The sequence below is a fragment of the Tupaia chinensis genome, unplaced genomic scaffold (assembly GCF_000334495.1).
Source record: "Tupaia chinensis unplaced genomic scaffold, TupChi_1.0 Scaffold147340_1, whole genome shotgun sequence".
In the NCBI taxonomy this organism is placed as follows: Eukaryota; Metazoa; Chordata; class Mammalia; order Scandentia; family Tupaiidae; genus Tupaia; species Tupaia belangeri.
In genome coordinates, this window is record NW_006207191.1 from 104,200 (window position 1) to 119,818 (window position 15,619).

Below are 15,619 nucleotides of genomic sequence, written 5' to 3' on the forward strand. Positions count from 1 at the left end.
AGGGGGCAGGCTGAGGGAAGCGCTGGCCGTGGGGATGCAACTTACCTGCTCTCAGCACGCGGGAGGCCCTGTCTGTGAACAGCACGCTGCTCAGTCCATTTTAAGGCTAGGCCCAACAGAACCTCACTTTCCACGCTTATAGGGACCCTGGATCTGGGTGGAAAATGAGTAAGTGGCAGGGCACAGGCCCTTGCAGAAGCCAGTGAGATCACCGTGGGGGGGAGGGAAATGGATCCCGCCGTGAGGCTCAGGCAGGGGGGCCTGGAGTGCACTACCTGTTTGGTTTTTATTTTTTAACTGGGAAGAACATGGACCACACCTGGTTGCTTCTCTTTGTAGCTAAATAAACACTCTTTTGATCAAATAAGTCGACTTACTCTCATTTAGCAAAGTGTTTTATTCAAAAGCTTCTCAGCACCATCTAGTTGTCAGAAAGAATGGTTATCGCCCGCTCCTGCCCACCCGCCCCCAGCCCCAGAGGCAGAAGTGGACCGTGTGGCCAGAGCGCCCCCTAATGATCACAGCCGAGACCCTGATAGGCGTTAGCTGTCCTCTCACCCAGTTTCCCTTAAGCCCCGACCTACACCTGACTCCAGCAGAACTGTGTCCCCGCAGTGCAGGGCAGCAGGGAGGAGTCATGTCAGACCCGATCAGCCTCCCACATGATCAGCTCCCACCTGCAGGCCCGGAGGCACCCGAAATCCCCCTGGAAACGGAGCTCAGTGGCTGCCACCCTGCAAGGGCGGTGACACTGGGCCGCAAGCAGCTTGGAGAGCTCAAATCCGAGGCAGCCCCCCACCCCACGCCCCACTCTAGGAACAAGCAGCGCTAGGTCCTTTCCTCTCCCTGAACCTCAACTGCTCATCCTGTTTTATTAAAACACAGACACACTGAGTCGGACCTTTGACAATGAAGACAGACAATGACACTCGATTAACTTATGCGAAGAGACCCTGAGCTGTTGGAGATAGGAGAGTAGATAGCACGTCCTGATCTTTCCCTTTGTTTCCTTTAAGAATATTTTGCTTCAGCGTAAAGCACACTTCCCCGAAGAGGTTCCTGGAGGAGACTGGACGTCCAAGAGTCGGACTGTGTTTTGCGGGAACACAGCCGCCCGTGTTGCTTTGGCTTCAGTCCCTGGATCTGTCCTTCCGCAGCTACTTCAGGTCTCGTGGGAGGGGGAAGGAGCTGGAGGCAAAATCACTCGGCCAAAGCCCCCATGGGGTCCCATGCCGGCAGGACGATGGGCTCCTGCTCCAGCACGGCTAGCACCTCCTCAGGGACGTGCTTCCTGTCCACCACCACCTCGTAGACGTACTCGGAGAACCACTCGTCCGTCATGCACAGGTAACCTGCGGGGAGAGCAGAAGCGTGAGCCCAGCGAGCAGGGGCAAAGGGCAGAAACGCTGTGGGAACTACCGCAGCCTTTCACAAAGCTACGATTCGAACATGTTTCTCAGCTTTCCCACCCACACCCTCGCTTACCCTAAGCCTTAGCGGAGGTTCTGGGAAGCCCACAGGCAGGCATGGCTTACATTTTCACCAGTTTGGAAACTGGGCTCGGGATAACCAAGTGACGTGCCCGGACCACACAGGCCAGGTTCAGAGCTGGGCCTCGGACCTAAGCCCGGCACCGGGCCCGGCACCGGGCCCCACTGCTTGGCGGCCTTACGGACAGGTGGCCTGGGTGCGGCCCCCCAGAGATCACGCAGCTCCATGCTTCCTCTTCCCCTTCTCAGGTCACGGGCTGCTTCCTTCCTCGCTATCACACAGCCCTGCAACAGCGGCTACGGCACGACGTGGGGCCACGTGATCACTTCCAGAGCCACTTACTTGTGGGTGACACCGTGTTAGTCAGACCCAGCCCTTGCTTTCCTAGCAGGAAGTCTGAGAGGGACAGGCAGAGCTGTCTGCAATCCTCCTCGGGCCCAGTTACGGACCAGCGTGGGGACTGCACAGAGGCACCCCTACACGGCGCCTAGGGTGAGCACTAGCCGAGAGAAAGTGAGGTGTCATCAGTGCCCACCCTGGCGACTGGCCTCTTCCCATCGGAGGATGAGTCTGCATCTCACGCCCCGCTAGGACACACCCCCCTTAGGAACGTATGTGACAGGAACAGGTCACCAGGAGAGCACAGCGAGCACGACATGGGGCACCTAAGCACGTGCACCCCCAACGGGCCCACAGAACGCACAGTCGCCGCCACCGCGTCTGCATCACCGCCCGGCCGGCCTGGCACCTGCTGTATCAGACTTTCGGGTTCCTTTTCTGAAAGTGTCTGTGGAAGTGCGCTGTCACCGCCCCACACAGGACCAGGAGAAAGGGAGACGGTGCCGGTGTTGCTCCCACCGGTCCCCTAGTGCAGCAGATTTTTAAGTTCTTGGCCTCAAGACCCCTTTTTACTCTGAAAATTACTAAGGACCCCCAAAAGTTGTTTATATCCATGATATCTGTCAATATTTACCAGAGTGAAAATTAAGTTTAAAATATTAACTTATTTTAAAATAATTATTAAAAATATGAATACTGTTTAAGTATTTTAAGAAAAATAGTTACATTCTTTTAAACAAAAACTAATAAGAAAGTGTCAGTCTATCTTTTTTTTTTTTTTAAAGAGAGATTTTTGCTAAAGGGCGTGTGAGCCCACCAGAGAGACAGACAGTGAGAAAGCACCGCGGGGTTAGGGGCAGGACGGCCAGACAGACAGACAGACAGAGAGAAAGCACCCCCGGGAGGATGGCCACACTGCAATCCCTTCTCCTCAGTTCTCTCGGGATTTTGGGGACGCGCACACACACGCTTGGCGTGAGTTTTAAGCCACCAGGTCCAGGACTCAAACCGTGATAGCCTACGTGGAAGTCCAGCACTGTAACCATTCCGTCGCCTGCTGGTCCCTCCTGACCCCATTCTTCTGTTCTCAAGAGGAGCCTGTGGTGAAAGAGGATGACCAGCGCTGCAGCCTGCGTGGCCTCTGGTTTCCACCATGCTGACCATCGGCTCCAGGATGCTCGGCTCTGCCTGTGTGGGTGGGCCAGGAGTGCCCTTAACCTCCCCACACTCCTGCCACCAAGTTCGAGCATCCTGGCACCTCCTGAGAAACTCAGCGTCTGCCTTAAGACGGCGCTCTCAGCCAGCAGACCAGACCACTGGTCTACACCACACCAGGTGGGCTGCGATCCTGGCACCCTCCCGCGGCGCAGCTGAGGAAGTGCTTGGACTAGCCCTGGGCGCTGAGGCAGGTAAAGCAGAGGCAGAGCCGTGTAATAAAGTTCTGTGTCCTCATAACAATGCTATCGCCAGACCATCTAATGAATCTTCAAAGACTGCCCAGAGAAAACGGACAGTAAGTACATCTACACGATCTTGTCCTGAAAGCTGGCGATCAGATCGAGTCCTCACAAATTAAAACTCCTATCACTGTAACCCACCCTTGCAATGTCCCTGCCGAGGGCACCCGCCAAGATGAGTCTCTCTCTCCAGGATATGAGTTCTTCGGGGCCACAAAAACCTCCCGGTCTAGGTGCCTGCCAAATAATTGCACCCGCAGCAGATAATGGCCCGGTGGCTGCTGTAACTGTTGACACTGCGTGTCCTGGAGTTTGACTGAGAAGATTGGGATCAATGTGTCTGAAACCCGAGAGAGCGCAGGGGTGCAGGCGTGCGGAGAGAGCAGCACAGCCGCGTGCAGGCAGGGGGCCGGTTCGATTCAAGAGAGTTGCAGCTCCTGGCTCTCAAGCACTTTGGCCATCAGAAACGGGCACTCCCCAAGGAAAAGGAAAAGGAAAAGGAAAAGGAAAAGGCAAGATGAAAACCCACTCTGGCATAACAAGGGTGGATTGAGGGAAGCAAAAAGATACACAGATAAAGTCAGCTTTAGGAAAGAAGGTGGAAATTAAATTTTGTTTAAACTTTAATGTCTTGTTTACATGCAGTGAAAAAGAAATAAGTGAACAGTTCCTCAAAAAAACCTGACAAGGCCTGTATTTTCTAAGAGAAAGAGTAGAATCAGTCCGTAAAGGGAAAACAGCGTCTGTGGATATAGCTCAGACTGGTTAGGTGAGAGAACAGTTTTCTGAAATCCTAGAGATCTAGGATTTAAACCCCTCAGACTAGATGAAGGTGACAAATATATCATCATTTATGAACTATAAATATTTATATTTTTTGTTGTCTTTGTTTTATAAAGTATTTCACCTCATTAGCAAACTATTGTTTGTTTGTTTGTTTTTGGTATTTCGGAAAACCAAGTTATCTGTTCAGTTCTCAGGGGTCTGCCTGGCAGCGTAGACCTACGGAAGCCGGCCCGCCAAAACCTCCTGTTGTTTCCAATCTCCCACGTAATGCCCATGATTCAAGGCTGAAGAAAGGCTTCCCGAAAGTAGAGCAGAAACCCCATATTCCAAACTTCCTAATGAAGAGCGAGAAGCTGACTCACAGAACATGAGTCATTTAAAATGAAGTTACAAAGACAATATAGCAACACAGAAAAATGTTTAAGCAACAAAAGTATATAAAAACAGTATATACTGTGTTATTATTGCAACTATCACAAATGTAGATGCACATGGAAAGCAATAACAAAATAATTTTTAAAAAATGGGCCAGAGGGCAAATGGGTGAGAGAGAGAGAGAGAAAGAACCCCACCCCCTCCATGGAGGACAACCATGCTGCAACCCTTTCTCCCCTCTTTCTTCCTCCTTTTGAGATTTTGGGCAAGCACACACACAGGCCCCGTGTGTTTTTATTTGATTTATTTTTTAAGAGAGATTTTTGCTATAGGGTGTGTGTACTCGCTGGAGCGACACAGAAAGACAGAAAGCAAGAAATCACCCCTCAAGGGGTATGGCCATGCCGATCTCAGGCACGCAAGCACATGCACCCAGCGTGAGCTTTAAGCTGCCAGATCCAGGACTCAAACCACGGTTGACTCCATGGGAGTTGCAGAATTTCAACAGAAAGATTAGACCCCAACAGAAGATAGATTAACTTCATGGGTCCAACATAACCATTACACCTTTTGCTGGTCCCAATCTGTCCATTTTTTATTGAAATATTTGCCTTTTTCATACTGATCAGTAAAAGCACACTCTATATACTGGGTTGCAAATATTTTTCCTATTATGTAATTTGCCTTCTAATTTACTTTATGGTTTTTTTCTAACTTACTAAAAATTTTTATTTTTTAAAGAATTATTTATTAGGACCCCAAATCGGATCAACCCAAGATGATCTTCTCCAAGACACATTATAGCCAGAGTGACCAAAACCACAAAGACAAGATATTAAGATTGGCAAGAAAGAAATGTCAAGTTACCTACAAAGGATGTTCAATCAGACTAACACCAGCCCTCTCAGAGGGAGCGCTATCTCAGGAAAGCTAAAGTCGGACACATAGAAATAAGAGTTCTAAAACATCTTAGGAAATGGCCAGTTTAATGGTGGGGAAAAGTCCAGAGCAGAACATTATCTTCCATAATTTAAACAGAAAGATTGGACCACAACAGAAGATAGATAAAGTTCCTGGGTCCAAACTGGTGAAATAAAATTTTATGACTTTTGACTAAAACATTATTGACCTTCTATGCTTTGTTTGCCACAGTTAATGATTTTTGTCTTCTCTTGAGTTGGGGACGGGTCCATGTACCTACTGATCAAACAGAACCCTAACCTGTTTCCTGGCTTTAAGTCTTAAGCAAAGTTGTCTTAACATTTATAAGTTTGTATTTATTAAAGCTCAAACTGCCTTTCTTGAAATTAAAAAATACACTTAAAAAAAACCACCTATTAAATGACCACAGTAAGCTATATAGCCTCAGCTAGGTGCTACTTTATAGTATCTTCATCCTACTCACAAAGTTTCACACCTAAAGTCAACACGTGTTCACAGATATGCATATATCAGTTAAACTTGCTATTGAAAGTACTTGGATTAATTAAGATATTTTGTGAATGAATGAAATGTGGGAAAAAATTAAAAAGGAATGGAAAGCAACTGCAGATACCAGAAACAGTGTGGGAGGAGGTAGGAAATGGCACAGGGTGAGAGATGAGGGAAGGGGAAAATATATATACAAGAAACAAGAAATGAAAAATTATTTGTTGATGATAACATGTATGATTAAGTCACTTTACAGTGTATTCTAGATGGGAAATCACATTTTGTATGCTGTGATGATGTTCAGTGAAATAATGTAAAATAAATAAAATTTTTAAAAATAATTACGTAATTTTATTTATTGTTATTAGTAGTAGTATTATTATTTGACTAGAGAGAGACAGAGGTAAAGAGAGAGGGAAAATAAGAAGGCAAGCTGCCAGGTCCGGCCATGTGGGAGTCCAGTACCCTAACCACCACGCCATCTGTGCCCCCCCCCCAATTTTTTTATTTTTATAAAATTAAATTTATTCATCTTTTTCTTTTTGATTTATAACGTTGATGTTAGCTTACAAACAGTTTATTATAATGAAAAAATAAACATGAGAAAAAGTAAGATAGGGGTAAGAAAGATTAGAAACAATCTCACTGAAAAAATTCTCACCGCTCACTAAGGCCTTGATACTCTAGTCCTTGACAATGAACACGGCCCATTTCCACAGTTAACTAAGTGAGTGACAACTTGTCAGCCACTTCTGTTAGGTACCCACTGTATGAAATATGTCTTAATATAGAGTATGTAGCCAGTGTGTGAAATGACACAAGCTCCTATGGAATGGAATTTGGCAACAGCTAGAAAATGTTCAAATGCATCTACGTTGTCACTAAGCGATGCCATTTCTGAGCCTTCATCATACACATACACACTGCATGCACCCAATATATATATTTATGCCTAAGAATAACAAAACGCAGCACTTACCACATGCCAGGCACTGTTCTAAGCATCGTGCACATATTAACTCACTGCAATATTGTTTGTATTAGCAAAGGACTGGAAACAACCCAAGTTCCACTAGCGAGGAACTGGTGAAGTAAACTGTGGTACATCCAGACAGTGTAGACAATGGCATTGTACCAGCGTGGAAACGCACTGATAAGGGAATGTCTCTCAGACCTGCTGTGAAGGGAAGTGAGAGCAAGCTGCAGAGCAGGGTATGTGGCATGCTACCACTGGATTGAGAAAGACAATACTACGTTTACAGAGACATTCGCACTCGAAAAGCTAACAAAGATGGTCATCTGAAAGAGGAGAGGAATGGAGTAGACTGTGGCAGATACAGAAATAAGATTTCTCTGTATACACTTTTTTTTTTTTTTTGGAGAGGTTTTCGCTATAGGGCGCGTGCGCTCGCCAGACAGACAGAAAGCAAGAAATCACCTCCCAGAGGGGATGGTCACACCGCAATCCCTTCTCCTCCATTCTCCTCTCAGGATCTTGGGCACGCACGCACACGCGCCCGGCGTGAGTTTTAAGCCACTGGGTCTGGGATGCGAACCGCGGTCGACTACGTGGGAGTCCAGTGACATAGCCATTATGCTAACTGCTGGTTCCCTGTATACATTTTTTTGTATTTTGATTTTGAAACAATGCAATTTCATTATCTATTAAAATAAATACACTTTAGAAAACAAAACAAAAATCATACCTGCAAAGAAAAAAACAAAAACAAAAATGAAACTCTGTGGGGAGCTAAGAGTTCACAGCACAATTTCACCTACGCTGCCCTTGTTTGATTTTGAGCTTCACAATAACACAGTGGGGCAGGCGAGGGTGGCTAAAGTCATACCACCAGTAAGAAAAGGCCACACCAGATCTGGTCTTACTCAAATTGAGAGTCTTTTCTGTGGGCTTTGCTTCCTCCAAGTGCACTGAGTGGCAAAGATGGGGCAGAAGCTAGGGCTTCGGCGACGGGGAGCATGTTCAATAGCTCAGACCCATTCGGAAGCAGCTCGGGCTGCTCACAAATCCCACATGAAGTCAGGTACCTGGATTTTCCAAGGTCTGGTAATAAGGTATTTTGCATTTTTACATCCAAAAGATGCCAGGTGTTCTATGTATTTAGAAGGATGGATAACAGGATGGGCTGGAGGTTTAAAAAGTAAAAACCAGAGGAAAAGGAACCAAAACACTCATAATTATGACTGCCATTTGAACTGGCCTCTGAGAAGAGGCTTCTTTTTACTCCAGAGTAAACACAGAAGTCTGGCTATGTGGTGAGGACACAGTTGTGTTCATGAACCTTCTGATAAAAGAAGAGATATTCTTACAGCCGGATATTACTTGTGGCTTCTTTCAGAAACAAAGGCCAGAAGAGGGACCGTTTCCCTGATAAACAGATCAAGGAAAATGCAGACTGAAAATGTGGTAGGGAAAAGGGGCTGTTCTGGTTTGTGGTTTCTATTTTTTAAACCATCAAACCACAGCCAAGTTCAGCCAGCAGAAGCGCGCGGATCCTGAGGAAGGGCCCTCTACCGAGGAGCCCAGCAGCGGCCTGTCCGTCCCAGGGGCTGATCAGCTTTGGCCTCACTCCTCTGAGCTGTACAAGGCCGGCTCCAAACGCCAGGAGCTGCTGGCCTCCTCTTTCCGAAACAGCCACAATCCTAACATCCTTCCTAAGACTCCACTCACCCCTCAAGAAGCCCTGGCAGTTCCAATCGTATCTTCCTTGTAGTTTATTCCTATATTACTCTGCACTTATTTTTTTAAAAAATTATTTTATTATTTAATTTTAAATACTTATTTATTTTACTTCATTTATTAGTAACTATCACTATTACTAATTTTAAATTTGACCAGAGAAAGGGAAAGTGAGAAACCAAGCGACCAGTCTGGAACCTGAAAGGTGGTCAGCCATGTGGTCCGGCGCCTTAATCACTATGCCGCCACCTGCTAGCCCCTATTATTATTATTTTTTAACTTGACCAGAGAGAGAGACAGAGGAGGGAAAGTGAGAAAGCAAGCTGCCAGGTCAAACCACGGTTGGCCGTGTGGGAATCCAGTGCCTTAACCACCATGCCACCTGCTGGCCCCTATGGACTTATTATTGTGCTTATTTTCTTAGTACCAGGATACCTCAAAAAGTTCATGGAAATGCACATTGTGGGGGAAAAAAAAAAAAACCTATGCATTTCCATTTTTGGTCCCAAAATAAACTTGTACTTTAATTTCATTTTTTCATAAACTTTCTGAACTCCCCTTGTATTTATTCTTAAAATAGAATATGGAGCAAGGTTTGCAGCCCTACAGGGCTGATGGGTGGCATGGTGGCTAAAGGTGCTAGATTCTCACATAGTTGACCACAGTTCAAGTCCCGGACCTGGTGGCTTGCTTTCCAATTTCCCTCTCTCTCTGTCTCTCTCTGATAAAATTGGAAAATAATAATAAGAAAGTTAAATAATTAAAAAAAAAAAAAAAAGACTTGGAGCCTCCATCATCCACCCTGCCTAGTACTTGAAGGAATTAAGTATTAAAATCTTGCTGGTGTGATGTAACAGGATGGTTGGGCTTGCACCTCACCCCTCCTAGTTTCCAAAAGCCAGCTTTAAGCCCAGCCTCAAAACCCTCTCCCTTGACTCATTTCCTGTCTTCTCTGCTGGGCCACTACCTGCCACATCTCTGATACCACCTGGTCCCCTGGCTTCTGAGGTGCCTTCTCCAACCCCTTACCCATTTCCACAACCTCATTTTCAGTGTCTTCCAAATGTCTCCCCACTGGCAGAGGAAGGGAGGGCCTTCCTGGTACTTCCTCTTTCTGTCATTTGCCTTCTTGGTGAAAGAAGCCCTTCTTTGCTTTTCTCGGTCTATTTATCCTATATCTTACAGTCTGAAGAGCACACCATGAATGCCACTTCTGTCACATCACAGCCCTCTTCAAACCCCCTCCCACGTCCCAGGTGAGTAAGTATAAGTCCCTGTGAGGGTCAGAGACATTCATTCCACCACGGCCTGTGCATGGTTCCCTGCACCCCGTCAATAAATGTGAGCTGATGCCGCCGCTAATGGTTTTCCTCGGCATTAGGTTTATTCATCTCCCCTGCTTTCTCTCACGAAACCAAGCCCACTCTACCGGTCATCCATCCGGCAAGCTGGTGAGGTGGCACTACGGTCACACTAGGGGACTGGATTCTTAAGAGATCTAAGCTGGAGCCCTGGGGCAAGTCAGCCCTACTCTGCGAGGAGAGGTGAGGCAGCCCGTGTTCTCCTGCCCTCGCAGTCTGTAGGCAGCAGCAGCAGCAGCGATGAGGGCCAGCGGCTGAGCATTTATGTGCCGGCACGCTTCTTAGAGCAAAGCCAGGAAGCAGTTAGAATTATTATTCCTGTTCTACAGAGGAGAAACTGCTCAGAGTGGTTAAATACCGTGGCCAAGGTTACACAGCCCTAAAAGTTGCCAGGATGCACACCCAGGCAGTCTGGCTCAAGATTCTAGCCTCAAACCAATGCAAACATACCTTGCGGGTCATCTGGTGAAAATGGATGATCTGTACGGAAGAGCATGTATACACATGGACCTACATTAAACACGAGGGGATTTCTCCCTGAAGCTGACGCCTGTTTGTAGGTTAGGAGTCTCTGGCCCGTGGTTTGTCCTCGCCCTCACAGTGATAATCATAACCAGTCACACTTCGATAAGGCAGCGCTGGTGAGCCAGAACGCACATGCTTTCTCTCTCCTACTCACACGTACTGTTCTTTTAGCCTGAGTCATGTAGGTTATTTGGTTAAGGAAGACGGAAAATAAAAAGTCCTTCTGGGCCAGCCTCATAGCATAGTGGTTAAGCGCTATGCATTGGGAACTGGATCCTATATGGCTGGCTGCAGTTTGAATCCTAGCTCCGAAGATTTGAAAAACATGCCATGCACATGTATGCATGTACCTAGGATCCTGACATGAAGGAGACATGGAGGAAAGAGGATTATGGCATGACCAGGCCCCATTGTGGGTTCTCCCTCTCCCTCTTTCTCTCTCTGATGTGTGTATGTGCCCTCTGGAAAAATCTCAGAAATCCAGATTTGATGGTAGTAGCACTTTTCCCAAGCCTGGATAAACATTAAAACCTCTGAGGTTGGGACCAGCAGTTAGGCAGTTAGCGTAATGGCTATGTCACTGGACTCCCATGTAGTCGACCACGGTTTGCATCCCAGACCAGGTGGCTTAAAACTCACGCCGGGCGCATGTGCGTGCATGTCCAAGACCCCGAGAGGAGAATGGAGGAGAAGGGATTGTGGTCATCCCTCATGGGGGGTGATTTCTCGCTTTGTCTCTGTCTGTCTGGTGAGCGCATGCCTATAGCAAAAAACCTCTCCAAAAAAAAAAAAACCAACCTTTGAGGTGACAAAGTACATTTAAATCTTGTCCCTTTCCAGGAAATCAAAAACTGTAGCTTAGTTCCTAGAATTTACTTGTTTCAGCAAGTTCAGTTCATAATTTGTATAATTTGTGCTAGAAATCCAGAGGTGAACCTTGAACAGATCTGTCTTTTGTAAGTAACATATACTTCTAGGGATGCTAATTGTGTCAGATGAAGAGATCTGACTTCCAATTCTATCTGTGATCCTGTGCAATCCAAGGAAGTTAAAACCTCTCCATAAGTTTCTGTTTCTTCCCATAAAACATGGGTGTAGTCACCCATATTCACCCCAAGTTACTCTACCTTGATGAGATGAGGAGAAATAGACACAACTACATTGGCGAACTCGGTATTTTTATGAAGCATGATGCCACATAACTTCACGTCCTAGAGCCTCTGATGGAAATACAGACTATTCGCTGAACTCCGAGATTTAAATACTAGCATGCAGTCTGAAAAACGCTTCCACGTGTTAGGTCATTGGGAGGGTCGTGATGTATTTTTCTCAACTCTTCTGTGCACAATGTGTCATGATGCTCCTGACAACCCAGTGTCATTTCACTGGATGGCTGCACAGAGTCGCGGGCCGCACGACCGCTCTGGTCAATGACAGACAGCATATTCAACGGTGGAGCGACGGGCTACACCACAGAGACGAAGGCCACAACAGGCTACACCTACGAGGCCGGGTAAGTCCCTCGTCACCTGGCACAATGACGACTTCACCTAAGAGCCATTTCTCAGACTGCCTCCCCGACACTCAGTGATGGGTGACTACACAAACTGTCGGGACCTATCTGTGCCACGGACAGAGAACTGGGAAACCGTAAGGCGTTAAATTCCTATCCAGGATAAGCAGGAATTAAGTATTACCTCTTTCTCCGCAATTCACTGGGTTCCACAATATAACATCGCGTCGGGGCCGGCAGGTGGCGTGATGGTTAAGGGCTCTGGACTCCCACATGGCTGACCGCGGTTCAAATCCCGGGCTGGCAGCTTGAAATCTCAATTTCCCTATCTGTCTCTCTCTCTTGCTCTGTCCCTCTCTGGTCAAATGAAAACAAATAAATAAATACAGTTAAATAAAATAATTAAAAAATATATATATAACATCATATGAAGCATCTGAGTTTTGTGCTTAGCTTTGGACCTACTATCTCCAAATCCTGTGTGGAAGTCTGGGTGGTAAGGCACCTGGTTTTTAGGAAGCAACAGAAATCCAAATATAATCTGAGTTGAGCACATAAGTTTCTCTGCAGATTAACCTCTAACATGCCAAAATCTCTTTAATATCATCAATGGGCCTTCTTTTTTAGGAGAAAGTCTTGGCATTTTACTAAAATAAAATCAGGAAAAGAGAAATTCAATTGCAAAAAAAGATGGAAAATGTGAGTTAAAATTTTCAAATGTTCATGTTTCAAAACAATTTAATTTACCAGAGCACGCGTGTACACTCGCCAGTGGGAGAGAGAGAGAGGCAAGCACCCTCAGTGGGAGATGGGCACACCATGATCCTTCTCCTCTGTCTCTTACTACTTTAGGATTATGACCACGCCTGCATATGCACCCAAGTGTTTGTCGAGCTGCTGGGTCCAGGTCTTGAACTGCACAGTTGCCTATGTGGGCATCCAGCTGTCTTAACCACTATGTCACTGGCTGGTCTGAAATGTTTGTGTTTTTGAAAGACACACAAACAATTTGAAAAATGAAAAAATTACCTTGATTAAGAATAAAAACGAGGAGACAGAATTTTTAAAAGATATTTTTTTCTTTCAATGAACATTGGGTAGCTATAAAATAATATCCCCTTCCTCAAGGCCAGCAGGTGTCATGGTTGTTAAGGTGCTGGACTCCCACATGGCTGACCACAGTTCAAGTCCTGGACCCAGGAGTTTGAAAATCATGTCGGGGTGTGTGTGTGTGTGTGTGTGTGTGTGTGTGTGTGTGTGCGCGCGCGTTCCCCAAATCATGAGAGTAGTGTGGAGGAGATGGGATCCTAGTATGCCCATCACTCCTGTGGGTGATTTCTCACTTTCTCTCTGTCTCTCTCTGGCAAGAGCACAAGCTCTAAAATTAAAACCTCAAAAAAAAATAATAAAACCAAAAATTCTTCACTTAAAAGTTGAGTTACTTCGCATACTGAGAAACCAGACTAAACAAGCATTCAGAACGATGTTATGATAATCACACATTCAGAGCTATTCTGGGTCAGGCTTTGGGACTGGAATACAATCTCATGCCTAAGTAAACCAATCACAAAGTTAAATTCCAAAATACGACCAGTTTATTAGAGAGCCCATCTAAGAGGATCGAAACACCCCATCACACATATGACACGATGCTGGCAGCTGTAAAGCTGAGTGACAGGCCCACGTGGGGCCTTCCCTGAATACTCTTCTGTTTACTTTCTGTATGTTTAAACTGTCCATGATAAAAAGTTAAGAAAAAATAAAGCTCTTCTGATTACTTTCTGTCCATGATAAAAAGTTAAGAAAAAATAAAAACAAAATGAAAAGCCCTTGTTTAAAGCAGCATGAACAAAATAAATCAGGGAAATTCGAGGTTGCTACAGACAGATTCTGACCTGCCCAACTCCCAGCGTGCTAATGCTGGACACAAACTCTGCCAAGGTGCCCCCGGCGCCCACCCCTTATTCAGATTTCCAGTCACAAATAACGCTCCAAGTGCCCTTTCTCCTGACATCAGATACTTACGGGGTGTCTCCAGATCCTTTACTCAGTTTTATGTCCCCTTACCAATGATCAATGCAGGGACCAGATGCTGCTAGGACAGGGAGGCTGAAAGAAGGCACAGTCTCGTGGTGACGAGAGCTGGCCGTGGTGTCAGACGGTCTGGGTCATAACCCTGGCTCCACTGCACACTAGCTAGCAAGGTCCTTTTGCTCTTCTTAGGTGACTTTCTGACTGAGAATGAGGGGAACCAAAGGTTACTTCCTCTATTTAAGATTCTTAAACTATTTTACAAACTACTTTAATCAACTTCAAAAAGAAAGCTACTATAACAGGTCCCAGGGTCTGTCCCCTCACCTTACTGTGACACCCACTTCTGATCTGATGCATAAACACATGCGAAATGCACAGTCAAGAATTTCCAGAAGAGGAGAGAAGAAAGTCTTGTCAGTATACAAATTCGATACGCATCCAGTTTCCATACAGCTGACCATGAATTGTAGAACTTGTCAGGAGGAAGTAACCCAACTGGTACTATAAGGCAGGGACTAATTTCTCCTTTTTTAAAGCTGGGGTCAGAGAGAATCTAGGTCCATTTTGGGAAGCAGTTCATCTGATTTATGTGGCAGTGTCTGGGCAGGACGGGCCATGCACACCACCAGAAGACCAACGGCAGGACTGGGCAGAGGGCAAGGGCAGCTTGCCCAGGTATCTCGGAGCCTGTCTTATCAACGGCTGTGTTCTCAGAAACAACAACCCTGACAGGCAGAAATCCCAAAGAGAATAGTAACAGACTGTTAACAATGTTATCCACAGAAACAAAATCCCAGCAATGCTGCTAAAGGTTGTCACCCCTCCCAAGAGAGTACAAAGGGAGGTCCTGTCTCAGACATTCTGGCCACTGCCCACCAGGATGGCAGACGGGAGGACCCCGCTAGGGTAAACACACGTCGCCAACATCACAACATACTAGGTGCTGTCCTAAGGTCAGGCCAAACGTGCCAATTAAATTAGACCATGTTTGCTTTCCTTCCTTCCTGTTAAGTCAGAGAGAACATTACCAAGAAACACATGAGAATAATTTATCTTGGCTTTGAATGAACTATTCCCTAACTCTGCTCCGTTTAATTCCTTTATCTTTTGGCTCTCTACTGAAATGCACTGCTCTGTATAATCTCAGGCATTTCAGTTATTTAAGAACAACAACAAAAGTTAGTTTAATCTTTACTAGGTAGTTGTAGATTTCACTAGGAGGGCTGGCAGGCAGATCACAGGGATCAAGATCCCAGGTCCCACAACATAATAAAGGTATGAGTCGAGTTAGCAGAAGCAAAAACTGAGTAGGAGTGAAGAGGCACAGCGGAAGGGGGACAGAAACAGCAAAATGGCCCAGAATGCTCTTTAAGAGCAAGTATGCTGGAGTGATAAAGGTAATAACTCACACTACATGAAACCCATAGCATTTCCCTCATTTTACAAGTGTTTACCCTTTTACATGGATATTAACTACTGTCTGGGACCAGCAGTTAGCGTAATGGCTATGTTGCTGAACTCCCATGTAGTCAACCGCAGTTCGTGTCCCGGACCCGGTGGCTTAAACTCACGCCGGGCGTGTGTGTGCGTGCCCAAGATCCTGAGAGGA

General features: G+C 46.0%; 1 protein-coding gene across 1 annotated transcript in view; it reads right to left on the reverse strand.

Annotated features, from left to right (window-relative positions):
- Positions 1-377: 377 nt before the first annotated feature.
- BLMH (bleomycin hydrolase) overlaps positions 378-15,619 on the reverse strand; it is a 55,482-nt gene continuing 40,240 nt past the window's right edge. Inside the window, exon 12 of the mRNA XM_006169616.2 lies at positions 378-1,352. Coding sequence (XP_006169678.1) covers positions 1,201-1,352 — 152 coding nt within the window. The 3' untranslated portion in view covers positions 378-1,200. The remainder of the gene's footprint in view (positions 1,353-15,619) is intronic.